Genomic DNA, 26,795 nt, shown 5'->3' with positions numbered 1-26,795 from the left:
TGCAACTTTGGGTAGATTCATGCCTCAGTCATAATGAACTAACTAGTTACTAGAGTACAGACCCTCAAAGCCAAAATGACCTGTTGTCTAGCTTGTATGATGCTATCATGTTATGTTTTTTTGGGAAATTTCCTCAACATGCAGTGCAATTACTAACAGTAAACTTTTAACAGCAACATATTCAAGGAAAGAAGAGCAAACAATACTGCTTATTAGATTGTTCTAAGCTTAGAATTTTTTTTTCCCAATTATCGCGATATTTTTAATACATTGTGCAACAAAAGAATGGTTAAACAAATAATACATGCAGAATATGCAAGGGAAAGGGTAAGGGTAAGGTGGATGAGACTCAGGAAGTTGGTACCGAAGCCAGGACAAAGGACTAAAATAATATACGACTACGAGGTAGCTCATCGATGTTGTCTGACATTTTAGAACGATAAAGAACTGAGGCCAGTGCGTGGCTGCAACCTTCTTGGCCAAGCCGTTGGCTTCTGATCCCCGTGTCTTTCCAGGAAGTCTTCTATCAACCTATACAAATTGAGAAGAATAAGTAAGATCCAGGCTAAATGGAGACCAGCAAACACAAGAAGCTAATATGTATTTACATGCTGCATATTGCCTTTTGGGAGGCTGCCACTTCTTTATCTGGGAATGCGTCCTCCAAACGGAAACTCAACCACACATAAAGATCTAAAACCTTCAGTTGTACCACGAAACGTGTTAGTCGTTGAGAATCACAAACATTATCCCTATTTAGAATTCGAGAAAAGGAAGAAGAGAGAGGATTGCTGGTAGGTTTTGGTATACCATCCTGTTTCCCACACTAACCTTGTGAATGGATTCAAGCTCCTTCAGTGAATCATGAGTTTTTGGCACCCGAAGTGTTCCAGGTGTAAATATTTCTCGAAGTCGAACAATACCTGTCTTTGCGTAATTAGTCGCAAACTGTGGCATTAACAAAGAAGAATCATCTTAAATATGCCATAGAAAACATAGATATTCAAACATCTGCGTAATAAAAAGAAGAAATTTACCTGAGTAAAACCCTGAGATGCAATATAATCATTCATGTCGACTGGACTGCAAATCATAGACATCAACAAATTTGAACATAGCTGGGCAGGTAAAATTTATTACCCTAGATTGCGAAGTAAACTAATTTAGCGAGTGCATGTAATTCTGCAAACATTGTAGCCATCTAGATTTGGCTAAAGACGATACCTTATAACAAAGAGATACTTGTCATGCAATGTAAGGGGCAATTCGTCAATAACAGCAGCAGCTTTCTGAGGTCAAATGAAGCATTGTAGCCATTTATACCAAATTAGACATGAAACATGTATATTGAACATAGACGACAAGAAGAGCAGCTTTCCTATTAGCCAACAACATCATACAAAATCAATAATCTCCCTAAATGACGGAAAGGAAAGTTTCCTGGGAAACCCTACCAACATTTCCTCACAATCAGCGATGAAATAGTTCTCAGACAATTTGGCGTTATCCACAAAATGCTCCTGCGCAAGGGTTTAAGAAAAAGTAAGATAAAGAAATCTTCATTTCAAAAGCATAATAGTCCCGTCACTCAGAAATGTAGTTTCAATTTGTTTTAATCAGTTGAGGATTGATGTACAGGAAATAAGTAGTTTTAGGAATTGAGAGGAGATGAATGCTCTAAAGTAATAAACAATATGCAAGGAAGGATACCCAACATTTTTTAAAAAATAAAATAAATATTTCCATCAACATAGGTTTGAGTATTCCCAAGAAATTCCATCAATGTAGCGTAGGCTTGTTTGTAACATATACTTTGAAGTTTGTCATTTAACCATTGTACGTGGACAGAGTGGAAGGTATATAATCAAACAGTGGCCGCCATGATGACAATAGGGATCACCTGCACTTAACATCTATAGATGAGTAGTTGCAAAACATCGATGTAAAAGATACATTGTAATGAATCAGGCAGGATAACACGTCATGATTTAAATAGTCTTGGTTAAAACCAATTACAAGCATAAAAGAGTTACGGAAATTAAAACCTACCAATATTTGATGGAGGCTATGTTTTGGATGTAAGCGTGAATACATGTACAATAAATCGAATGAGGGAAATAATCCAGCTCGCTGCATTGCACAATCGAGTTAGATTGAAAAATAAATACAAACTGTACTCTGTAAACCAACAAGGTAACATAATTAAATCACATAGGGTCCCCAAATGCAAACTGGTGGGGCTACCATGATAATTAAATTACCTCTATAATGGGAGATGGGGATTTCAGTGAGGAATGAAGCAAAGGTAGATCATCTTCATTTAGACAGGTTACTTCTCCATCAGGAAATTTTGATCCATACCTGCCAGCTCTCCCTACAAGCACAACCCATAAGCCATTTTGAGCATCAATTAAGGTCCAAATTCCAAATATGCAAGACCTATCCATTCAAGTAACTGAACACATCCCTGCTCAGTGTACCACATTGGAGATTCAGAAAATCCTAAGGTTCTTATTTATCTATGATAGAAATTGACTGAGCAAACGAAGAAACAATATAAACAACCCAGCACCCGTACTTTAACCCTTTTACGAGTATTTATGCAGGTTAGAAAATACAAAACAGTTTTGTAAAACTACAAAAATGAAAGACAAAGGAAGCAGAAATCATTGATTCATTTGCCTGACATGAAATTTTTGGTGCAATATTTAAACAAATCCTTAAATCCAGAACAAATTCAAACTAATGAAAATATCAAACTTCAGCAAGATAAAAACAACAGACCTGCAATTTGTTTAATCTCTGATACCGTAAGCTCTCGTGTCTCAATACCATCAAACTTCCGTAGTGTTGAAAATATAATTCTGGAAATGTTCAGATTAAGACCCATCCCAATGGCATCACTAGCCACAAGAACGTCAAACTCACTGCTTGCGTCATTGAACATTGTAGCCTGCAATCATAAGTAACGTATTAATTTAGCCTCTCCCAATCAGATATGTTCTGCAATTAAATAAGCATTTAAAACAGAAAATAAAAATGTTAAAAGTTTGTGAACTTTGAGTGAGAGAGGAGAAATGAAAGAAGTATCAGAGAACATATGGGAAAAGTTGCATGATCACAAGTCTTCACTAAGATAAACACAGTTTCTTGTTAGAAGTAGGGGAGGTAATACCTGTCTGGTACGAGTTTCTGGTGGTAGGGAACCATAAACTACAGAACAGAGACGCTTTCCCCTATTTTCGATTAGTTTCTACAATTAAGATAATGCAATTCCAGTAAGAAAAGTAAACATCAAACATTAAAAGTGAATTGCAACATCACCTGTACAATGAACAAAAGTTAAAAAGAAGACAAATTTGCCTCTCAAGTCACCTCCTCAAAATTAAAGGACAGCTGAGAAAAAGAAAATTTTGTCTTCCTACAAGCCACAATGCAACAGGTAAAAAAAATTAAAACAAACATAATACAATTTGATACTTCATTTTTTTTTGAAACTGGGAAATTACAATTTGATCTGTAGATGTCCATCAATGCAAGAGTGCTTCTACAATTTGCAGACTTCTCTCTGGCCACACTAGCCACAAGAACATCAAACTCACTGCTTGCATCATTGACCATTGCACTGTCTCATATGCAAGTGACAGATGGTAGGGGACCGCATACTACAGAAAAACTTAGGCCACACGATCTCCAGTTTGAATCAGTCATAACACCCTTACACATACTGTACCTTTAGTTTCCTGCTTCCATTTCTCATTCTAAGAAAGGTGCCTCGCAACCAGGCTAAAGGCAACAAAATAATAGTCTAAGACCACAAAGCCCATAGAGAAGTAGTATCTTCAAGTTCTTTTCGTCCTACGTACCAAAAAGAGGTGATGCATCCAATAAACCCAATTCCACAAATAAATATAGAATAAATCACTTCTTTTGTTAAGATAATATACAAAGAGGCAAGATTCCCTTGGCATCATAAATAAGAATCTTACAGGCCTACTAAGTACTTAATCACAGTCCACAAACATCAAAAATTTCTGCCCCACGTGATCCCCCTTCCACACCACAACTGGGCATAGAGCACATGGATTCTACAAATGTTTAACAATGTCCTACTTCACACGAAAACATTTTCTAGGAAGACCCTGAAGAAATAAAAGAACATTAACCACTGTTAAATGGTTGAAATGACTCATGCGATGGACATGCACATAGACAACATAGAGTGAGGGTGGAGTGGTGGAGAGGAATGCAAAAGATAGAAAAAGGATTAAAAAATAGAGAATTAAATCAGTACTGAAGAAAAATTTTACCTTGAATCTGTATATCTTTTTACGTGAAAAGGTTACAATACAATCTCCTGTTTGAATATTGGAAAAGGGTCCCAGGGGAACCTTTAGTGGAACTAGAGGCGAAAGTCTTTCATAGTATTCAACCTGAGACGAGAAAAATAGAAGTAAAATTAACAATAGAGATGATGCCAAAGAAAACATAATATGGATGCCGCTTTTGAGTAGTATTGGTGGCGACATTTTTACAGATTTTGAAAAACAATTCTTGTTTGTGATATATATAAATGTCAATCATGCAACCGCATAATTTTTATCAACCAGACACGGCATTCAAGAAAGCATGTAACAAGAAGACTAAGAGAGAAATTTCAAAAAAAATTGTAAAGGAATGATTGGGTCTCAAGTTCATCCGTGCATGCCATTCTCATCATTTTGCAACTACATTCTAGAAAGAATAAATGCTGACAGTCACAGTGTTAGAATATATATATATATAGATATATATAGATATAGATATATATATAAACCCCTATTTGTTGTTGTTGCCCCAAGTGTGGGTTTTGTCATTGTGTGTGTTTGTTGTTACCCCAAGTGAGACCCTTGTGTGGGCATCGTTTGTTGTACGTGTGTTGGGTCATCAGATTGTCTAGCCCACACATGAGGGGGAGTGTTAGAATGTATAAATATAAATTATGTGAAATGCCACAACCCAACAAGTTAACTTATTGGGTTGAATCATGAATGGCAAAGTAACTAATCTTAATAGACATAATGGAGTACATAAATAACTAAACAGATCACAGTCCTATATAATACTACAAGCTTGCATGCATTACTAATGTGGATGCATATAATAGGAACACTTCCATCACGTAGTAAGCAAGAGAAAAGTTGACCAAGCACACGTCATAGATCATACCTTGACATCATCACCAGTCACTTTCAACATTTCCTGAATAAGTGGAACAGAAGCCGGGTCTCCACAAAGGTGAAGCTCATCAACAGCCATTCCCAAAAGAGCACGTGTAAATGAAAAACCCCTTGTCCTACACCCCAGCATCTGATAACAAGGAAAAAGAAATAGCATAACAGCCGTAGAAGAAAGTCTCACAAATTCAAATTTTGAATATAACAAAAAATATTAATCTAATATCTTGGAGCCTGCCTCCCAAAAATATGCTTCATCTGTAAACTATGGCCACACTTCAGCTATTTTGCATGCCATCACAATGTTAAAAGGGGCATCACAGTAGAGACAATGCCATTTGAAAAAGCCATTATAACAGAAGAATAGGGATGTTATACTATATATAGCAATCTTTTGATAAATTTTCTAAGCCTCCGGTGCGTGTTAAACAAACTTACACAATACAAAAATCATTTTCTTCAAATGTAAAATCTTTATCTGTAAGCACTAATTTTAAATCACCTATAACATCTGATATAATAACATCCAGAAACACCCAAAAGCTTGTTTAAATATGGTGTTTGGTAGACCTAAAATCATAGTATCAATGCACCTGAATTTCATCAATAACAGCGCAATGGTAATTGCATGTGACATCAGCCATCTCAACTGTCACGGCCTTGTGTTTTGCGCCCTCAACTTCCACTCTTTCTTGTCCCGTAATCAGATCACAAGGAACTTTTGCCTTATTCAACCTTTTGGCAATCTCCCACGCCAACAATCTCAGTGGCCCACAATATATGCCTGGCAGGTAAAGAAACCCAAGCAACAGCTTCCCGTTTATTTATAACCTCATTGAATAACTACTACTTATAAAATTGAATCAAACTACAGTAGGATTACAATTACAGCATACCAGAAGGACTCGATTCAAGTTGCTTTAAAGCACGGTGTGTTTTACCACTATTTGTAGGACCCACATGCAGGATGATCTTGCGATGTTTTTTCCGCGCATTTGGATACCACGTGTGAGGACAGCTAAGATGATACCAAGAAGATAGTAAGGACTTTATAATTTATATATGACAGGCGAAGTCTATAAGCCAGAACTACAACAACCATAGAAAAACCATAAGGAAGAGCATATCAACAGAAAATGTACAGGCAACTCTAAAACATAAATATTTTAATTTCATTCAAATTAGACTGACATATTCTAGGAAATTCTAATTTCATTAAACAAATGCAAAACCCCCAAGGTTTGAAAGAATGCATTTTTAATATTTTATTCAAAACCAATGAAAACCACTGTCTAAAAAGTATAGAAGTCACTTGGATCGTACCAAAGAGTTAAATAAAACAACAAAGAATAACATGAAAAGTTAAGCGGAAAAGAAAAGAAGGATATCCTTGCAACCAAATATGTCTACACCATCAAGGTTTAAGTACCAAATAATTGCATGTATGAAGCTACAGACACTATGTTTTGCAGTAAGTAGAGTTTTTCTTACGTTAGATCCATGATATCAAACATTTTGCTGCTACTATAACTACCATAATCCCTTGTGGTGATGCAAGCACTAAATAAAGCTCCAAGCCTCATGTCAGACTGGAACCAATAACAATAAGGCCTCATGTTATCTGTAGGAAATACAGTTTTGAAAAAAACAGAGGTAAATATAATATGTAACACTAAAAGAGTACCCAAAAAAAATTATCATAAAAAAAACCCCCCTACAGAATATCTACCAAATTCCATGAGACCATATGTAGTAGTGGCATTAGTCAATTACATAAATGGCCAGAAATTATCCAAGATTTCGGAAAACTAGTTAACACCAGAACCTGTTAGATAAACAAATTTAAAGCTTGTCTTTGACTCTTTATCTATACCCTTCTCATCCCTCTATCAACCATTAAAGTGGCAAACCAGAACTCCCAAAATATCTAGCACAAAACCAATTATAAGTTCCCGTATTTTTACTAATTTTGTCCACGCAATAGAATGCAAATTGGGTACTTGCACTATCTATTTCTCTTAATTCAAAACCTCCGACATCAAATTCGATACTTTCTCTACGTGTCCAAGCATTGAAGCCAAGGAACTGTAAATAAGAATTTCTGAATGGTAGATATATAAACAATATATTATGCTAAGCAATTACTTCCATAGGTTGAAAATAGTAAACTGAGCACAGAATAAAAAGGGTTTCCAGGACGAACCATGTAGAATGCAAGAAACAGCGAAAGCCTGACACTTTCGGCCCCGAAGCCGCAAAGACGCCATCTTTATTCTCTTCTTTTCTTGTTAAAATCGATAGTTATTGATCATGAGGCAATAAACAAAACTTTGAAAGGGAGATAATATCTTAAACGAAAAAAGAAAGAAAATTTGAATGAATAAATAGGTTTATTATATTAAGACAACGAAATCGATGGAGTTCATGTGGTGTATCGAGGAGACCCAGGTCTCTGTAACGCCAACTTCGGCTTCAGGTACGAAAGCATCACATGGCTATTGAATCATGCTCTCGACTTCATTGTTGCAGCATAATGGGACCATACAGTTCATCCCTCGAAAAGCCCAATGGGCTTACAGTAGCTTTGTATTTGGGCTGTGACATTATTGGGTCACACAAAAGGCCTTTCAGTTTGATGGCTTGAGAACAAGAAAAGTCTAAGTGGGCTTGCAGGAGTTCTGGGCTTGAGTGTCATTAATTGGGCCACACTGAATGCCTTTCAATTTGCTAATAAGCCATTAGCCCATTAAGCCACACCTTAAAAAGCCCAAGGGGCTTGCAAGAGCCTACGAACTTGGGCTTGAATAGTTATTGGGCTACACTAAAGGCCGTTCAATGATCAATAAGTAGGCTTCTGCTAGTCCATTACTCATTACCCAAACGAAGCTAGTTTGGGCTTGATGGCCATACCCCGTACTTGTATAGTTTTGGGCCTTTTGTCGCTATTGGAGATTGTGATTTCAGCAATCTTATAGATCCTAGTGTTTTCCGCAATCTTATGGATACTAATGTTTTTTGTCTTAGTTATCCCAAATATTAAGATAGACGTAGACGATTTCATATGTATTATGTGAGACCCATGATTTTCTCATAGATTATGTGCGTCCATCTCAGTATTTGAGATACCTGAGACAAAAACAATCAGATCTTAGCATTTTTGTTGGGCATTTAGTGAAACCTTATCATCATTCAAAACATACCACAAAAGAAAATCGTATTGAGTTTGAGTTGTCACAAAATGTATGCATTTAAGTATTGTAACATGAAAAGGACAATTGGTCCTTCTCCAATAACTATCACCATGCCCCAAAGACTTAAATGTATTGGGCTCACAAGCAACTTCAATAGTTGGGTCTGATATCACAAAATTTAAACTTCAAAGGTAAACTTTACTTACACCCGTACTCCGTCAATTGATATTTACAAGGGGTGATCAACTTAAGTTTGGGTGTCTTTAATAAACTTATGGGTGTGACTAAGGTTTACCAACTTCAAAATCAAAGAACACAAAGCCTCCTCAACATCTTATATGAGTATGGGTTCTTATAGTAGACCAAAAGAGTGGCTACCACACACACACAACCCTGAATGCTGGTGTGATTTTTGACTGGTCAGCGGCTTTTCTGACCCAAACCAACCCCCTTTGTGTTGTGTGTATTTATACTCATCCCTCCACTTCACCATCCTCATTTTCTTCACTACTAGTATACCCTCCTTGCAAACATTCCCTTCACCACATGTGACATATGTATATATATATGAGCCACAAATTAGCCCCATTTTTTTTTGTGTAAGATGTCCAGCTACCTAGCTAGGACTGAAAAGCACCTCATGATAAGAAGAACAAAAGGGAGAGAAGGGAAAAAAAAAAAGACTTTGTTGTTGAAATGTAGAAGCTAAGACAATTAAGAAGCAATACGTCGAACACATGATGTGCATCATTGTTTACAATATCCTAGTGCTGCTAAAAGATACTAAATGTCCTGATTAGGATGATCTAGAAGTTACCAAAGTTACAAAAAAAAATCAATGTATATCACGTTGTCTCCAATTATTGGGAATTCTTTTTCTTTATCACCATGAGAGGAATGTCAAAAGTGGGTTCATTAATTTTGACATTTTTTTATATCACTTGCATGCAATGCCACATGAACACCACATGCAGCTTGATCAGATATGAGTACCCAATCCAATCACCTCCATAAAATACTTTTGGGGAATTCCAGTTTCTATATAATTAATTGTCTCAATGAATGATTCATTGAAAGCTTGATGACGATATTTCAGACAGCTTCCTTGATTGCAAAATTAATAAGGTTGTTGTCGTACCTAAAACCATCTTGTTGAGGGTTTTTCTTTTGGGTACTCAAGAATGACACCATATATATGTTCTTTAAACATTCGATATAGATGTAAATTTTAACCGTCAAATCAAAGTACATAGAAGTTTCTCACCTGACAACAGGGTATATATATACTTTGACTCAAAACTCAACGCATGATCACAAAAGTATTATTCTCAGTAAGAATCGAACTCAGAACCTTCCGAATACATATGATTCGGCTTATTGAGAGTGTTACATGGCCAATTTGATCTTATATATTTTTTCATGCATGCATTCAAGCCATGTAACACATGGTAGACAAGTTTACATGAGAAGCAAATGTGAGAAATATTCCCAGTTAGAGAGAGAAGGGGGAAGATATTCATGATATACTTTGCATCTATGGTGGATGATTCAAGAAAATGACATGTGAAACAAAAAGCAATGCACAGTGAATATTTTTGAAAACTGAAAGAACGAAAAAAAGGATAAAAAAACACATATAAGCTAGCAAACAAAAAAGAACAAAAATCAGGTCCTGCCCTTTGCCATACTTTGACTGCCTCGTAAATCTCCAATTTGGCCTTTAATTCACCAAAGAAGAGAGGGTGGTTTAATTTGGGAAAACCCAAAAAGAAACAAAAGCAACACTAAACAAAAAAGCAAAACCCAAATCTTCTTGGCATTCTTTATGCTTTTTTTTGACAAGTTTTGGGTGATTGTTTGGTCCAAGATTGTGTCTTTGGTTATGATAACCCAATCTAAGTTGAAATCGATGGGTTGTGAACATCACTTTTTGTGCTAATAATGCTTAAATAATGCATGGTTAATGACTGTTGGGACTTATTGAAATGACTCTAATAGACATCAAATATTCCTGTTCTCATTTTCCAAGCTGTTGGGATGATTTAAAAGGATCTATATAACATAATTTGTACATATATACTCCATGGATGGTTCTTGTCTCTCCAAGATGCCATTTCATATTCTTTGTAGATTGCAAAAGAATTCAAAGATCCATAAAATCCATATTATGGCTTTTTTGAATACCATTTGATGAGATTGGTGTAATGGAGTGCCCTAGAGAATATATATGGAAATGCTATTAGAAGAGTGTGTAATTATTTACCGACTAGATTGAGCCCCGGAAAGTTCATGGGTATGTCGGTATGCCCAGGTGCCCTTTTGTGACCTCTTTTGCTCATTTGACACTCATATTAACCTAGAGTCTTAAGGCTCGGTTTGGTGCTCCGTGTAAGCTAATATAATTTTGCTATTCAATGTATTAGTTAATAATGGTATAAGTTGATGTATAATTTAGTCTGAGTTTGAAAATAATTTAGTACGTATTAAACTTGTATAGTATCATTCTTATACGATACAGTGAAAAAAAGATAGTATAATATATGTGGTAATTCTTATACTATACGGAGTTTTATACTCTACTCCAAATGAAACCTAAGATAATAGGTTATGGGTCACTTTGCCACCCTTACTAAACCAATATGAAGCTTCTGCCAACATCAAATGTGTTTCTTAAACTCAACATACAAACCTAACTATATCGAATTCAATTGGAGGTGAAGTTATAATTTGAAGAAAAAGGAGATGAGAAGTAGATAAATTATGTGATAAAAGTTCGGGCCAACCCAATTGAGGTATTGTCTTAAAGATATCAGTGAAGTTAATTTGTATCAATTTTGAAGTAATGAAGTGGTACCAATTTCTTCCCCTCCACACAATGAGGGATGAAGAGAAAATATGAATCCAAGATACCCTCTCTTTTTTTCCATGATATCCTCATTGAATCCAAAGACATTACTGGTTTTTAGATACCATACTGAAGACATCAAAGGTCATCTAAGAAGAAAAAAAGAGACTGTATATTGTGGGGCCAAGTCTCTTTTGCTCTTTAGATTATCTCCAATCCAATTACCAACTATGGCCCACTTCACATTAATCTCATTCATACAACAAGTCATCACTTTTTTTTTCCCCTTCCTAAATGCTTGAAATGATTCCATCAAGACCCACATTTAGAATTAGCAATACCCCACAAGGGACATTTTATGCATAGAAGAAAAGGGAAAAAGCAAGTCACCAACCATTTCCAAGAAGGAAGAGTTGATTTCCATGCTAATTAGATAAGTAAGATAACCCTAGATTTGAACAATATGCAAGTCCACTCAATTATGGTTAGAAATTTGAATATCACACAAAAAAATATTCTAGCTGGTCCTCTCTCTCTCCTATTTGAGTCCTAATCTCCTGTATTTCAACCCCATGACTATGACCGATGGCAAAAACAAACACGCTAAGATGTGATCCATTATGTGTTGATTTCATATGAGGCGATAATTTCAAGACTCAAATCTCACATCGGCCTAACATAACCCAGTTGAGTGGTTTATAAACAAAATTCAACTCCTTACCATCAACAAGACATTTTTTAAGCTCAAATACCATCAAGTGAGATGGGCCAGAGAAATAAAAACAGTATGGATCTTTTTGTATCCAAAGTGAACATGTAATTACATGGTCTAACCATGACAAAAGGAAAGCCAAAAGCCATGTAATGGTGTTTTGTGAATCATTACATGGGAAACAAGACAATTTATAAGCAAATTCTAGCTAATCATCTCTTAATGGGACAAATGGCCATTAATATATATATATATATATATATATATATATGTATAGTACACACATGATAAGGGTTTGGAATAAGGATTTGCATAGGACAATGGTATGCGATGTGGGTGCGCCCTTTAGTTTATGCATAAATATAATTTTATATCCCAACTAAGGCATGCTGCGCCGTCAAGTCAATAACTATTGTCCTTCAAAACAAATACTAAGAAATTGTTGCTAATCAATGGTTGGAAGGCCCAACATCATGAGTATATTTGTCAAAAGCCAATTATAACAAACAACAAACTATCAATGAGAGGCGATTCGGTTTGTAATCAGCTGGGTTAGGTATATGTGTGTCCAAAATTCGATTCCAATAAGAAATATATTTCTCAATGGTATTTCAAAAAAACAAACTACAAACCCTTGAAAATGTTTCATAAGTATTAAATTAACACTAGATTCCTAACTTGGGAAATGGGGGAGCCTAAACCCTATATCTTTGTCTAATTTTTTAATTTTGCCTATAATTTTCTATTAAGGGGCTAGAGAGGAGGGGGGAGCTGCCCAAAAAGGAGTGTGTGCATGGACGGCGGACGGCACGCCTGATTATGCTTACCAAATTAAGATGTTGTGACGAAAAAGATGTCACTATTATCTATATAACTATTTCCCATCTATTTTGGTTTTGAAATTCCAAAACAATTAAATCATTTCCATAAACAATTGGAAGAGAATGATGTTGTATGAAATTCGGATTTTCGGATCGTGGTTCTTGTTAAGACATAAAAATGTCTCTCACATAGATAGTTTGAAGAGTAACAAGTGATGTGTTTTATAAACAGTTGAGATAGTTTGAAGAGTAACAAGTGATGTGCTTTATAAACAGTTGAACGCCCTTAAAGGATAATGTCGTGCAAGCCTTGAGTCCAAAGCGGAAAAAAAAACCTCAAATGGGATGGGTTAAACCTCGCTCTCTCATCTTCATCTTCTTTTTCTACTTCTCTATTTGCTTCTTCTCATCTCTCTCAATGTGCCAAGTGTGAAAATAATGGATTCACCATCAATGGGGAGACTTAGGCCTCCAGTGAATCCAGCCCTAGAAAATATGATAGCTTCTAGGAACTCTAGAGGTAGATGAAAGGAACATAAAACACCCTGAAAATTGGGACAACTGCCCCTGTTTTTAAAGACGGCCAAAGACTGATGAGCCAAGAGAGACCTCAGAATTGGTAAATCAGCATTCCCTACATTCCTCCATTTGTCTAAAGAAGCAAAACACACACACAATGCTCCACAAAGCCAGAATAAAAACAAACTACAGATTTAAAAAAAAAAAAAACAACTAAAAATTAAGGACAAGATTGAAGTTTTTGAGGAGATACACTAGCAGCCCCACAACCACAACAACCCTATTAAATAATTAACATTCTGACAAACACCCATTAAAACACCCAGATAGAACAAGCATTCATTTGTCAATTTAGCCATTCAAAGAAAATAAAAATTAAAAAAAAAAATGAACAAGAACAGAGAGAGAGAAAGAGAAAAGAAAGAAAACAGAGAGGGACAGAGTACTAAACTTACATTCTCCTTTATCTTTTCCCTCTTTAAGTGCTTTTTTCACTTTGGATGGAAGACCAAAACTGCAAGAAAAAAGGGTACGACAGCTGCAGATCTCACACCCCCTACACTTTGCTGAACATGGGACGGGCTTTGATCACATAACAGGTTACAGGGGTCGCTGGTTATAGAGCTTCGATTTCATGTTGGAGGGGGCATGCTTGAGATTTGCGGTTAAAAAAAAAAACAACCAAATACCCAGTAAAAGAAAAAGCCATTAACACTGATTTCATGTCTCTCCCTGCACTTTATTCTGTTCAAATTCGATACTTTGCTGTTTACTAAGAACGAGGAGGCTTAGCTCTGTGTGTGTGAGACAGAGAGAGAAGGTGGAGCCTATAACCTTCGGTCTTAAAACGCCGTCTCTCTCTCTAAATACTCTTTATCTGTCTCTAACAGCCGCATTGTCTTGTTAGACTTCAAGAATCTCTCATCTCACTCTCACGCATTAAAGCGATTGTCTCTCTCTCTCTCTCTCTCTCTTGACTCCTTCTCCTCCTTGTGCGCTCTTATTTTCTGGGCTCTTGCTTGTTTGCATTAGAAGAGGTCACTCGGAGAAACCCATTTGTTGTTTGGTCTTTTTGGTTCAGTTTTTGAGCTTGTTTGGGTTGTTTTTAGCAAACCAAGGAAGTCTATTTCTTGATCAGTACACCTACAGAGCCTGTAACAGTGAAAAAACAAAATTGGGGACGGAGAATCACGTACGAGATTCTTTGAACTGTAAGTTGTTTTTTGGTGATTCTAGGCAGAGCCTAGAAGTTTAGGGATTGCAGAAGATACGAGAAAAGCTGTATGTGAAACAATGAGAGATGGAAACTCCCAGAAAAGCAAGGTTTTTTTTTTTCTTCTTGTGTTTCAGGAAATATAAAATGACATCAATTTGTTGTATGTTAAATTGGGGGTTGTAATGGCCAGTCAATTGATTATTTGTCTTCTTTGCTTGGTGAAGCTCTCATGGTCCAAGAAAATAATCTGGAAGTTGTTCAATATCAAGAGTAAAAATGAGGAATTTCAAGCTGATGGTGTCCATGGAGGTTGGTGATTTTTTTTTCATTATTTGTAAACATACCAATATATTTTTCTGGTTGGTAGAGAAATCAGGGTCCTGGGAGATATACCTTAGCCTCAGTATATAGGAGCGAAGTTCTTCCCCGATTAGATGCACTTTGCTATGCAATTTTCCACTTTCTCAGCTCTGATTGTTTGTTGAGAAACAAAGATAAATATGGATGATTCAAACATTCTCAATTTTTGTTTCCATCTCAGTTTCTCAATCGCTTGAGCAATTGAACAATGCATTACCGCATATTCCCCTATTTCCTGCCATTTCTAATACCAAGTTTAGCCATTCCATTGCTCTTCGGTTCCTTGGTATTGGTGGAGATATCCAATAGATGTATTTAACTTCTTTATGCTGAAGTTCTAGGAATGGTGAATTAACTGTGTGTTTTTTTTCCCCTTCTTTATTTCTTCAGGGAGTGAGAGAGAATGTAGGACTAGCTTCTCAGAGAGGGAACCAAGCAAAATCAAAAATAGCAAAACTGGTACAATATTATCATATCTGCATGTCTTGAAGCATACATCTCCAATAACTGGTATCATGATTAAATAATTTTGCCTAAAATTTTGTCTCATCCACACCGCTGCAGAGAAATTTAGCAGAAATGGAGAGTCAGGCAGAAGAGGCAGAATGAATCTTGACTGCCCAAGGATCATAGAGGTGCAGAATTACAGGTATACATACTATGCCATTATTGCAGGTGTTCTTTTCATGATATATTATTTTTCTGTTATTCACAAGTATGAACGCTTTTTTCGATTTGGAGCAGTATTTTTGCAGCTACATGGAATGTGGCTGGAAGATCTCCAACAAGTAACTTGAGTCTAGAAGACTGGCTTCATGCTTCACCTCCCGCAGACATTTATGTTCTTGGGTATGATTTGGTGTAATAGTATCATGGAAAAAATACTTTATTGATTTCCGTATTCGAAATTGTTACTAACTGGCACTTCCATTTGCAATCTCTTCCAGTTTTCAGGAGATAGTTCCTTTAAATGCTGGCAATATTCTGGGTGCAGAAGACAATGGCCCTGCTAAAAAGTGGCTGGCACTAGTTCGAAAGACGTTAAACAGTCTTCCTGGAACTAGTGGAAGCAGTGGATGTTATACACCATCTCCTATTCCTGAGCCAATTGCAGAAATAGATGCTGATTTTGAGGGATCTGCTAGGAGGAGGAATTCACCTTTCTTCCATCGTAGATCATTCCAAACACCCAGCAGCTGGAGAACAGACACTGACCATTCGATTCCCCAACCACGACTTGATCGCCGATATAGTGTTTGTGATCGAGTTATATTTGGTCACAGGCCAAGCGATTATGAACAAAGTTATAGATGGGGGCAGAGGCCTAGTGATTATTCCCGGTCTAGTGATTATTCCAGACCTAGTGATTACTCTAGGCCCAGTGATTACTCCCGGTGGGGTTCCTCTGATGATGATAATGTACCTGTAGATTCACCAAGTACTGTATTATACTCGCCGATGTACCATGGTGGATCGGCATCCACTGAAGATGGATATAGGATGCCAGGGCATTCAAGATACTGCTTGGTCGCAAGTAAGCAAATGGTTGGAATATTTCTCACCATATGGGTGAGGAATGATCTGAGAGATCATGTTAAAAACATGAAAGTATCTTGTGTGGGCAGAGGATTGATGGGTTACCTTGGAAATAAGGTATTCTTCGAATTATCATGATGTTCTTGAATAGTCTCCCCATGTTGTGCTTAAATTTTCTGAAATTATAAGAGCTATTTATATCCTCTAAATGAGAAAGCAATATCTTCTGGGTTTTGCAGGGATCTATTTCTGTCAGCATGCTTTTGCATCAAACAAGCTTTTGCTTTGTTTGTAGTCATTTAACCTCAGGACAGAAGGAGGGTGATGAGCTAAGAAGAAACTCTGATGTCATGGAGATTCTTAAAAAGACTAGGTTTCCAAAGGTTCATGGTGCTGGTGATGAGAAGTCCCCAGAAACAATCCTTGAGCATGAGTAAGACTATATAGACTTTTGATCACATAGTAACTTGTACTTTTGACTAGAAGTTAATCAAGATGCTGATTTTCATATTTTTATCCAGTCGAGTTATTTGGCTTGGGGATTTGAACTATCGTATTGCTCTTTCATACCGATCTGCGAAGGCACTTGTCGAAATGCAAAACTGGAGGGCTTTGTTACAAAATGACCAGGTAAGTTACATATCTTCTCTCATATCAGTTTAATCCGTTTCCTTCAAAAAGTTTGATTGAGTTCTATATCTTATTCATGTGAAACTCTCAATCTGATCTACTTGTGGTACTCTTGGCAGTTAAAGAATGAGCAAAGACGCGGTCGTGTTTTTGTGGGATGGAAAGAGGGGAAGATATATTTTCCTCCAACATACAAGTACTCTAACAATTCAGACAGATACACGGGAGATGATATGCATCCAAAGGAGAAACGCCGCACACCTGCTTGGTAAGAACACCTTCCTGCTAGGTGCTATGCTACTTAGAATGTACTCACTTGCCGTGCTGATTAACTTAATTTTGCTTTTGAAGGTGTGATCGGATACTGTGGCATGGGGAAGGGCTCCAGCAATTATCGTATGTCCGTGGGGAATCAAGATTCTCAGATCATAGACCAGTTTATGGCATATTTTGGGCTGAAGTTGAGTCAAACCAGAACAGCCGGTTGAAGAAAAGCACAAGTTATTCTAGTTCCAGGATTGAGGTGGAGGAGCTTCTACCATATTCAAACGGATACACTGAACTGAACTTTTTCTGAAGGATGCCACAATTCTCGCCGTTCTTTGGGTAATCTCTCTTTCTTTCTATCTCTTGCATAGTGCATCCACACAAAATTCACGTATCTGGTAAATGAAGTTTTATATTACTTGGGGATGCTTAACTTAGCCCCGGTTTTCTTGTTTCCATTATATAAATACTACCTCGCTAACAGAAAGGAGAAATAAGTTTAAAAATGTTTCTTATGATATAGAACGAGGCTGTAAATTGGTGCAGAAAATTTCTATGTTTTCTGCATATTATGTCGCATGTCACATGTCACATGTCAATCAATTCGTCGAAACACAAACGACCTTCATTTTTTTTCTTCTTCTTTTCCTGGTTTACCATCTTTTCTCTTGTGGGGTTGGGAATACAGAATATGTAAGAATGCAACTGTCTTTTGTCAACGTGATGGTCTACGCCCACGTTATACCTTGCAAGAAACTGAATATGCATTTTGTCATCTCATCTATAGAAAACATCTAGTCCAAAACAGAATGTATACTTGTTTCCTTTTTGTCAACATTTTTCTTGAGAAGATCCCTTGCTTGTTCTATTCTAATGTTAATGTTGGTCCCCATTGGCAGGCGGGAATCTCTTTGAAGAAATTTTTTTTTGGAGGGCGATGGAGACATCCCATTGCCCACTAACCAGAAAAAGGTTGGTCATACTCATTACCTCTTTTACTTTTCTTGGTTCTTGAGTAAATAGTTCCTTTCCCTGATCTGATATTTTCTTTTCTTTTTCAGGTGTAAATTTGTAATTTGGATCATCAACTAACTTCACACATAATCAAATCTGCTGACAAAGTTTCTAAAAGATGCATAATTTGGTTTCCAATCCACAAACACCCACCTCTTTGCAGCTCAAAGTTTTTTTCAAGCATGGAAGTTCTACATGATTATGAGGTACAATTTGTTTGCTTATTAGTGGGTACTAACTACATTATAAGTTAAAAGATATGATTTCCATTTAATTATGAATTAATGATGAAGTTCTTGGTTTGTAGGAAGAGCTGACTGAATCCGAAGCTGCCAAGTGGGTTGAAGAAGATTAATTCTTTCATGATTCTTTATTAGATTAGGTTTAACATTTTTTTTTTATGAATTCAATGATTTAAAGGTTCTTGCTTTCGGTTTTCAATGCAAAAAAGGAAGTAAAGTCATGTTCAGATATACATTACTGAAGAGTGATAGAAGAAAGGAGATATAATATTGCAGTATATGATGATGGAAACCAGAATGCACTCTCTCTGTGTGACTCGTTTGTTCATGATTTTACTGTAAAAGTTGGCTCTATTGTGTGTGGTGTGAACAACAAACTCAAAGCAAACCAGACAGATTTACAGCTTTGGCAGGCTTATTAATTAGATTTATCGAGGAAGTGGAGCTGCAGTTTTTGCAGATTATTATGGAAAGTAGAGCAGGAGAGGAAGTGTGAATGATCAATAGCTTTCAAGAACCATTATGAGGTTGGGGCATTCCTTCTGTACTTGTTGAAGCATGCGCATGTTCAGAATATGTGAAATGATGCCTAGACAACATAAAACAAATACAAGGGATTGGCAAAGAACTGTCAAAAACTCCCCCACCTGTGACAGAATCTGAGGTCAAAAAACTTGACCCAAGATAAATTTTAAAAATACTAAGGGTTGCAATGATTGCTTAGCAATCAACTATCTAAACAAATCCAACCCACAAATTACAACAAACTTGTCTCATGATGTGGGTTTTGCAGTTTTCAGTGAACAAAAACATGAAAAGTTCGTACATGAAGAGAGTTAAACAATTCTAAAGAATGAAAGTTGACCGTTGTATTCTATTTATTGTTTTCATATGTCAATCTTGCTAGTTTTGCTTCCGTAGAATATTTTGTACCAAAAGGATGTCAAAAGACCAAGTTTTGTTCTAAATCGAACAAAAACGTGAAAACTTCTGTTCATGGAGAGACTTGGTTTATAGGGAAATACTTTGCTTCTGATGTGGGTGGGAGTTGCCTTTGAGGAACTCATACCCTGAAGGGATTAGATATAGACATTCGTGTGACACACTAAACCAATAAAGGTTGGTCTTTCTTTTACTTTTCTTGGTCTTCCTGCAACAATTTCATATACTGCCAATTCTTTATTCTTGATACCTTATTTGCATGACTTTGTTGGACAATCTGTCTCTGTTGCCAATGAAACATCAAAATCTGTCATAGCTTTTCTCAAATTGCAACCAATAATATTTGGTTACTGTCAAAAATGGTTTTGTTCTATGTTTTATGACAGCAACAATTGGTCGGATAACCATCTCTCATTTTATTTTTAAAAAAATTATTTTCCACGTCGCAAATGTCACACCACACCACCTTAAAATACTAAAATTATATTACTAACTTAAAATGTTTGAACGTTCTGTGATTGAAATTGGAAAATTCTGTGATTGAAATTGGAAAATGAGGAATCTTTCTGTGAGAAAAGTTATATTAATTCCAAAATTGGTAACTTAGAACCAGAGTCAATAAATGTATCACATAATAAAAAAAAATTTCAAACTGACACATAGCATTGCTATCTCAAATTGCATTGAATCCTTCTCTGTTAACACAGGGAAAGAAAGAAAATAATTTCTGTTTCAAAGCTCAAGAAATGTTAGCCACATTGTCTGTCCTCTCAGACCTAAAAGTGCAAGCTGAAAATGAAAAACCTTCCAGCTATGCCTCTCTACTCTCTGGAATTAGCAGGTAAAATAAAAACCATTGAAGTTTCAGATTACTCTTTGTCTGAAAGCACTATGACCTTAGTACACCATTTTTTAACAGGACACCAGCCACTATTCTTTTGATTCTTCTGTTGTTGTCTAGTTCGAACATAATCAGCGAAAGGTTGTGTTAGTGTGATAGGTTCTTTATCAAACCCATCCAATGCAATCCAATCATCGCGGCAACCGGGAGAGCAAAACGAGCAATCACTGCATCACCAAAAGAAAAAAGATCATATTTTATCAGCATAAGAACACATGATTTGATAAAGTTGCACATCAAATTCATCCAAGGAATAACACCCAATCTGATTGAATTTAGTAAGGATGTTCGCACACCAAATTAATTATTCTAATTGTCTGAAGTGAGGGAACAAAAATATTCTGATAAAGACATTCCTCGGATTTTCCTAATCTCGAAAGGAAGAACGTGGAATTTTCCTTTTCCTTCCCGTAGGGACGAGGAAACCGAAAAGCGAAAACTACCCAAGATTGAACAATCGAAAGATCCTCAATCAATGAAGTTATCCATAAAATCAAGCCTATATATTAACTCTTTGATAACATATATACACAGTAACATACCCATCATGCAGAATTCATAAACAGTAACATAATAGAAAGAAAGAACAAAAGCATAATAAAAGAACGAACAGAATATAAACTTACCTATAGCAGAACACGTGCTTGTCACGAGCCAGTTGCTTCTTGCACAAGCAACAATTCTTGAAGAAATCCCCAAAACCGTTTTTCTTGCTGCCTTTATCGTCCTTCTTCCTCTCCGGTGAACCAATCGTGAAAACACATGGCTGATGCTGCCCCTGCTCCTCCTTCTTTGCAACCTTTGGCATCGATTCGGCGACTGTTCTTTGAACCGGTTTTGCAATAGTAGCTGGGTTTTTTTTCTTCTCGAATGAAGAATTCCATGGCCGGAGATGGCTGAGGAGTCCAACCTCTCCCTGACTAGATGACCGAACCATACGCATGCGAATGCCACTCGAAGCCATAAAGCTAAGTTCTTTGACTAAGATTTTGTAGCACAAGAACCAACAAACAGAGAGCACGAACTGGGTTTTCGCTGAATGCTTAAAAGAATGCAAGGAAGTCCGATTTAAAATTCTATAGCAGACCAGAGATTGAAAGGGGGAAAAAAAAAACAGAGGTATCTAGGGTTTTGGTTATGGGTGTTGAGGAAGAAAGGCTTTTGGGGGGGGGGGGGGGGGGCGTCATTGGAATTTATGTACGTTCGCGCCGTATTAAACCCGTTATGATTTGGAAAGTTCTGTTTGATATTCCAAACAACCGTTTGTACACGCATTGCACTTGGAATTGGAATCTCACTCCCTATTCAATTTAAAGAGAGTATTTTTGTATTTACCACATTAAAAAAAGATTGCATAAATTAAAACATTTTTCCTTATTTTTATTGGTAATTCCTTTCTTGCAATTTAGCCTAATTATTCACAAGAAAGTTATAGGTTCTCTTTCTTTTCCTTCACCAAGGATGCCCTTATCGTATCTTAGACAGAAGTGGGATTGATCTCAATGAACATAATGCTTGATCGCAATGAGCAGAACAATCCATGAGCTCGGGTCGGGTCAAAATTAATCCGAGGTTTCAGACTTCTGGTAGGGTTGTGCTTTAGCCCGTGGATCTAATGATGACCCCTACAAACGAGATATGACGAATCACCTTATGAATATGAAAGAGGACCTCTTCATGGAGCGCAAAATAATTCTCGATAGTGTTGAGGTTGTGTAACGAAGAATTTCTGCTACAAGCCTCCGCAGGCTTTCGATCCTTAGGACGGATGAAGCCGTGAGCCGATTGAGGAGAACCTAGCTCCTTCTCGGCACCTCTGACAACGTTATAATAGCTTTCATCGTTGAGGAACCTAGCTACCTTCTCGACGGTCGGACTCCAGAGCTCTTCGACAATCTTCACCACCTCCTCTTCTATAAAATAATAGTTTATTTTCCTTTCATACACTCTTAAATCCATACGAATTAATAATAATTCGTATTAACTTCTTTTATTATTTTATTAACTTTTATGATAAGACGGTAAATAATTGTGTTTATGACTAATTGAGTACATATTTTAATTTTTAATAATATTTTAGAGTGTGTCATTTTAATTATATTCTACTAATAAAAAAAATCCCTATGAATTAATTTAATTAAAAAACCTAAAATAATAACAATATTTTAATATTTTAGAGTGCATGAGTTTGTCAGTTTAATTATATTTTAATAATTTTATTAATTGAGTGTGTCAGTCAGTTTAATAATTTTTTCTTTTATTAATTATTACAAATATTATTGGGAACCACCAACTGCTATGCAAAATAAGCAAAACATAGGTAATATAATGAAGATATATTTGATGTGTTACCCAATTGAGGGAAAACTTAATAATAATGGAAACATAAATCAAGATATATTAGGCAACTTAATAATGATATATATATATATATATATCTAAATATATTAGGCTACTTTATAATTAATGCTAATATATTTCAAACGCCCATAATTACCCATTTCAAAACACAGTAATTAATGTCTTTACACACCATAAATACGTACCCTTCTGCACCAAAATACGTACCCAGTACTTGTATCTTTCACAGCTGAAGAAAATTGCATCAGATGGCAAAGTCTCATGGAATCTACAACTTGGTTCTGCTCCTCCTTGTGTTGAATTCAGGTTAATGTATTTGTCATGATAATCGACCACTAGAGAGTTCATCAACTTCTGGGACATATAATTAACGTCTTGTTCTTGTTTTTCATTTTTTTTTTTGTTTTTTGGGTGCAGTTGAGATCATGGTGGAGGGTAAAGATCATCCATTTACATGCCAAGCAAGTTTCTTGAATGGTGGTTGTCCGGACAAAGGGAGATGTGTTGATTTCTGCAATACTCATTGTTATGTTGGGATAGGAATAGTGGAAGGGTTTTGCTATAATGATTATTCATTCCTGTGGAGATGTATTTGTGGGATGAGAGCGGGTGCTCCTTGTGCTCCATTTGGGAGTTGCAGACCTCCTAAACCACCAGCTTCTCTCAGTAATCATTCTGCTACCAGTCTCAACAATAACTAAAACTCTCCCAATGGAAGGATTATTATTATTAATAAAATTTGCATCTTATGGCCATTAATGGTGTTCTTTCTCATTATGGTAACTTTTGAAGAAAATCAATCGACTCAAATTAATCTATTGGGCATGTATTGATATAGGACTACCCCTGAAGTTTGCTTTAATTACTATAAATACCAACTAGTAGAAATCAAATTTTGCCGTGGTTTGGTTGGATTGGAAATTTCTGTCACATTGTCCGAATTCGATAAAATTTGATTGGTTGAAGCGAAATGACCTCTAGCTCCACCTTGTTTTTACAAAATTCCATCGTTTAAGGATATTATTGTAATTTTATGTTTTTGTGTTTTCATCATATTATGGTTATAGAGCTGACCCTAGTAGTCATTATCTCATACTTTTATGAAATATATCAAAACCCTAAAAAGTTTTCTCTCAATTTCTAGTGGATTCAAGTGATTATCATTTTAATCAAACGTTGGTTTGATTTCTTTGTTGTTCTCTGCCTGCGTCATATACAGTATGATCCCAGTGTTTTTTTTAATCTTAACTATTCCAAATGTTAAGATTATGAGACCCATTATTTTACATGGATTATGTGTATTCATCTAAGCATTTTGGAAAATTAGACAAAAAAAAAGAGAGAGAATGCTTAGCATTTTTGCGTATACAATGGGTAAGCATCTCAAATGGGCTTCATGGGCTTCCCGGTGAGCTGGGCGCAACAACTAGAAAGCCCATGAGGCCCAATTAGATCATAATAGGGACAATACTCAATAGGCCAAGAGGAAGTGATTTCTTCCTCAATGTAGAATTGTAGATAGGCCATCACACTGGTTTGTGACGTTGTTCTTGGTGGTGACACACCATCTAATCAGGTATACAGAGGACAGAGACTGACACTCTTGTCTTTAGTTTCGGTAATTTTTTGTGTGCTTTGCATTTTCCTGGACCATTTTAGTAGTCTTTTGCTTTGTTTTGTTTTGTTTTGTTCAGTACGAGTGGTGTTCGTTTCATCTGCTGCTGGTTTGTATAAAAATGAGCTGTTGTGGACCCATTACTGTGTTTTGTAAGTGTTGTTTAATACAGTGTTGTTTAATACAGCTTGGATTATCATGGGTTTAGTATAGACTGTCTGGGTGCGTTATATGTGGTTGAATTTTTTTATGCACACAAAGTGTTTGATGTATTGTTCTTGAACTTGGGCTTCAATTTATGTTCATTGTTTGAACCATTTTTCACGTTCGGTTATGAAAACAAAATACCCACATTGAGGATTTTCATTTCTACAAAACCATTGGTGTCTTTGATTAGGAAGAAGAAAATGCATTTTTCTTTTCTTTTCTCTTCTCTAGAATTAGGTTTTTGTTCCTTTCTGGATATGTTTGACTGCAGGGAAATCAAATCTGCAGATTTGATTACTGAAACTGGTCATTAATGCTCTTACTTGTGGACCTATATACAAGGCCATCTTGGAAAAACACTCATTATGTAAAAACTTTCCCAAGTTCATATTTTTTGCCTATTGAAGAAAATGATGGCCAGAATCTTTGCTTCTTGTCCATTCTTTTTGGTCTTTCTCATGATCATTTCAGGTTTGCTGCTGAAGAATTCTGTTGCCTTTTTCTTTCTTTTTTTTTCCCTTTTTCTTTTCCTTGTGAATGTTGTCTTAATTAATTTGTTTATATATGCAGTAACCATGGCAACAACTTGTGAGTTAGCTACAAGAGGTGGTGGTTGTCCCAATGTTAAAGAGTGCGTAGAAGTCTGCCGTCCATGTTACCGGGGCATTGGACAAATCCTCGTCTATTGTCACAGTGCCGGTGGGGGAGTCCCCTTTGATGAATGTATGTGCCGCTTTACAAAAGGTGCTCCTTGTAATCCATCTGCTCCACCTAGATGTCCCAACCTATGGCCTCCTCAAGACGCGGGTGCTCTCAATGGAACCACCACTCTTGGAACTCATCATGTAGTGTATCTCAATCAAACTCATGCCTTAATTCAGGCCTTTGCTTGACGCATTAACAAATAGTTCAGAAATCTGAAATAAAATAGGTAGCAATACGGTTCAACTTGCTCTGAAAGGAATTTCAATAATACTTTGGAGTCTTTCTGTGCATATGAGCAAGTTCTTTGATACATATTTTCGACTTCTTTGATAGACATTTTCTTTTCTGGTAGAAGAAGCCTGTTTAAGCCATGTTTGCTCAAGAGCTTTTGGGTTTCATTAAGTTTTGGTTCATTTTTTCTTTGTTTTCTTCCAACTTCTGGTCTTAAACTAGTTGTGTTAAGATTTCAAATCGCGAGAATGTATGATGATAACAGCAGAAAATCGCAGGCACGCACAGAGGCATTGCTAGAGACACTGGAAGAAGAAACTTGATAGATTAATTATATAGCGAACTATACATGATGAGAAAGAATTCACTGTGCTATGTAAAAATTCTTTGTCTTCATAGTTATTTACTGGGGAGGGGAGAGGGTGCCATCAGTTAATCCACCAAGTGTGTCTTGCTCAAGGAATCTTGATATTCAGTTTGGCTGCACATAATACAATTGTAGGATATCAGAAACAGGGAAAAAAGAAACATATTGTGAACTATATTTATGTCAATCATATTGCATTGTTATGTTGTATGAATTCTTACCAGCAAATGCTTTGTCGGAGCAATCGGTGTCGCACTTCATTTCGCAGGTGGTGTGGCCATTGCCTTCAGTTTTGCATTCCTTCTCACAGCTGTTGAAGCAGTCGGCGAATTCATCGGCATTAGCCTTAGGAACACCAACTGCAGCAACAAGAACAAGACACAGAACCAACAGTGCAGCAAGTTTGTTTGCCATAGCTTTTAATTCTCTCTTGTAATATGCACTTCTGAGTTCTTTCTTCTTCCTTGATTAGTTCCTTCCCTCCTCCCTTGCCTTTGTGAATAAAAACATTACATGTATTTATAGGTGGCATGAGTGATTGAGCTTTATAGCCGGAGATGAACCGAATTCTAATGTTGTAAAACTATTTTTAGCAGCTTAAAGAGGGGAATGTGTGCTAAATATGGGTTTGTGTAACATTTGAACAAAACCATATAAGCTTGCTCTCAATGGACATCCGATATGAGTAAACCTGGGCTGTCAGCTTTATGCGTACAGAATTTTCTCATCTTATGACAGGGTAAAGTGGTCTAAAACTCAAAGTGTGGTCACAAATGTATTGTTTCTAGTGAGAATCGAAGCAGAAGACACCCAGAGGCCGGAGGAGCAACCCAAGCCCAATTTTCTGAAACGGCCCACTTTACAGATTATTCGGCCCAATCCAAGCTAACCTCTTCA

At 36.5% G+C, this 26,795-nt stretch overlaps 4 protein-coding genes across 6 annotated transcripts; 2 read left to right on the top strand and 2 right to left on the bottom strand.

The window, feature by feature from the left end:
• Window positions 1-194: 194 nt before the first annotated feature.
• LOC120014401 (DExH-box ATP-dependent RNA helicase DExH16, mitochondrial) lies at window positions 195-7,753 on the bottom strand. Of its 2 annotated transcripts, XM_038866345.1 has the most exons (17): window positions 7,671-7,721; window positions 7,420-7,497; window positions 6,708-6,837; window positions 6,113-6,234; window positions 5,810-6,000; window positions 5,209-5,349; window positions 4,311-4,433; window positions 3,176-3,253; window positions 2,785-2,953; window positions 2,262-2,374; window positions 2,050-2,130; window positions 1,455-1,520; window positions 1,225-1,289; window positions 1,038-1,083; window positions 832-948; window positions 609-700; window positions 195-531 (listed from the first exon to the last, which is right to left on the bottom strand). In XM_038866345.1, the coding sequence occupies exons 1-17, from the start codon at window positions 7,702-7,704 to the stop codon at window positions 432-434; spliced, it is 1,746 nt and encodes a 581-aa protein (XP_038722273.1). In that variant the 5' UTR covers window positions 7,705-7,721; the 3' UTR covers window positions 195-431. The 2 variants fall into 2 exon arrangements, with proteins under 2 accessions (XP_038722273.1, XP_038722275.1); XM_038866347.1 differs by having other exon boundaries at window positions 7,420-7,753.
• Window positions 7,754-13,274: 5,521 nt separating this feature from the next.
• Window positions 13,275-18,879, top strand: LOC120014656 (type IV inositol polyphosphate 5-phosphatase 7). Of its 2 annotated transcripts, XM_038866671.1 has the most exons (13): window positions 13,276-14,627; window positions 14,745-14,829; window positions 15,271-15,339; window positions 15,445-15,529; window positions 15,625-15,729; window positions 15,828-16,533; window positions 16,656-16,849; window positions 16,938-17,046; window positions 17,166-17,314; window positions 17,398-17,652; window positions 18,213-18,285; window positions 18,375-18,533; window positions 18,635-18,879. In XM_038866671.1, exons 1-10 carry the CDS (start codon window positions 14,598-14,600, stop codon window positions 17,621-17,623), a joined length of 1,758 nt encoding a protein of 585 aa, XP_038722599.1. In that variant the 5' UTR covers window positions 13,276-14,597; the 3' UTR covers window positions 17,624-17,652; window positions 18,213-18,285; window positions 18,375-18,533; window positions 18,635-18,879. The 2 variants fall into 2 exon arrangements, with proteins under 2 accessions (XP_038722600.1, XP_038722599.1); XM_038866672.1 differs by lacking the exon at window positions 15,271-15,339 and having other exon boundaries at window positions 13,275-14,627.
• A 1,285-nt stretch (window positions 18,880-20,164) lies between these two features.
• On the bottom strand, window positions 20,165-21,565 carry LOC120014657. Its single transcript, XM_038866673.1, has 2 exons — window positions 21,039-21,565; window positions 20,165-20,579 (listed from the first exon to the last, which is right to left on the bottom strand). Exons 1-2 carry the CDS (start codon window positions 21,374-21,376, stop codon window positions 20,381-20,383), a joined length of 537 nt encoding a protein of 178 aa, XP_038722601.1. The 5' UTR covers window positions 21,377-21,565; the 3' UTR covers window positions 20,165-20,380.
• Window positions 21,566-24,574: 3,009 nt separating this feature from the next.
• Window positions 24,575-26,787, top strand: LOC120014251. The gene is made up of 4 exons (XM_038866166.1): window positions 24,575-25,066; window positions 25,166-25,440; window positions 26,167-26,303; window positions 26,637-26,787. The coding sequence occupies exons 1-4, from the start codon at window positions 25,006-25,008 to the stop codon at window positions 26,785-26,787; spliced, it is 624 nt and encodes a 207-aa protein (XP_038722094.1). The 5' UTR covers window positions 24,575-25,005.
• The last annotated feature ends 8 nt before the right edge of the window (window positions 26,788-26,795 follow it).

The sequence above is a fragment of the Tripterygium wilfordii genome, chromosome 14 (genome assembly GCF_013401445.1).
Source record: "Tripterygium wilfordii isolate XIE 37 chromosome 14, ASM1340144v1, whole genome shotgun sequence".
In the NCBI taxonomy this organism is placed as follows: Eukaryota; Viridiplantae; Streptophyta; class Magnoliopsida; order Celastrales; family Celastraceae; genus Tripterygium; species Tripterygium wilfordii.
Note: the sequence above shows the minus strand (reverse complement) of the source record. Positions and strands in the feature narration are given on the sequence as shown.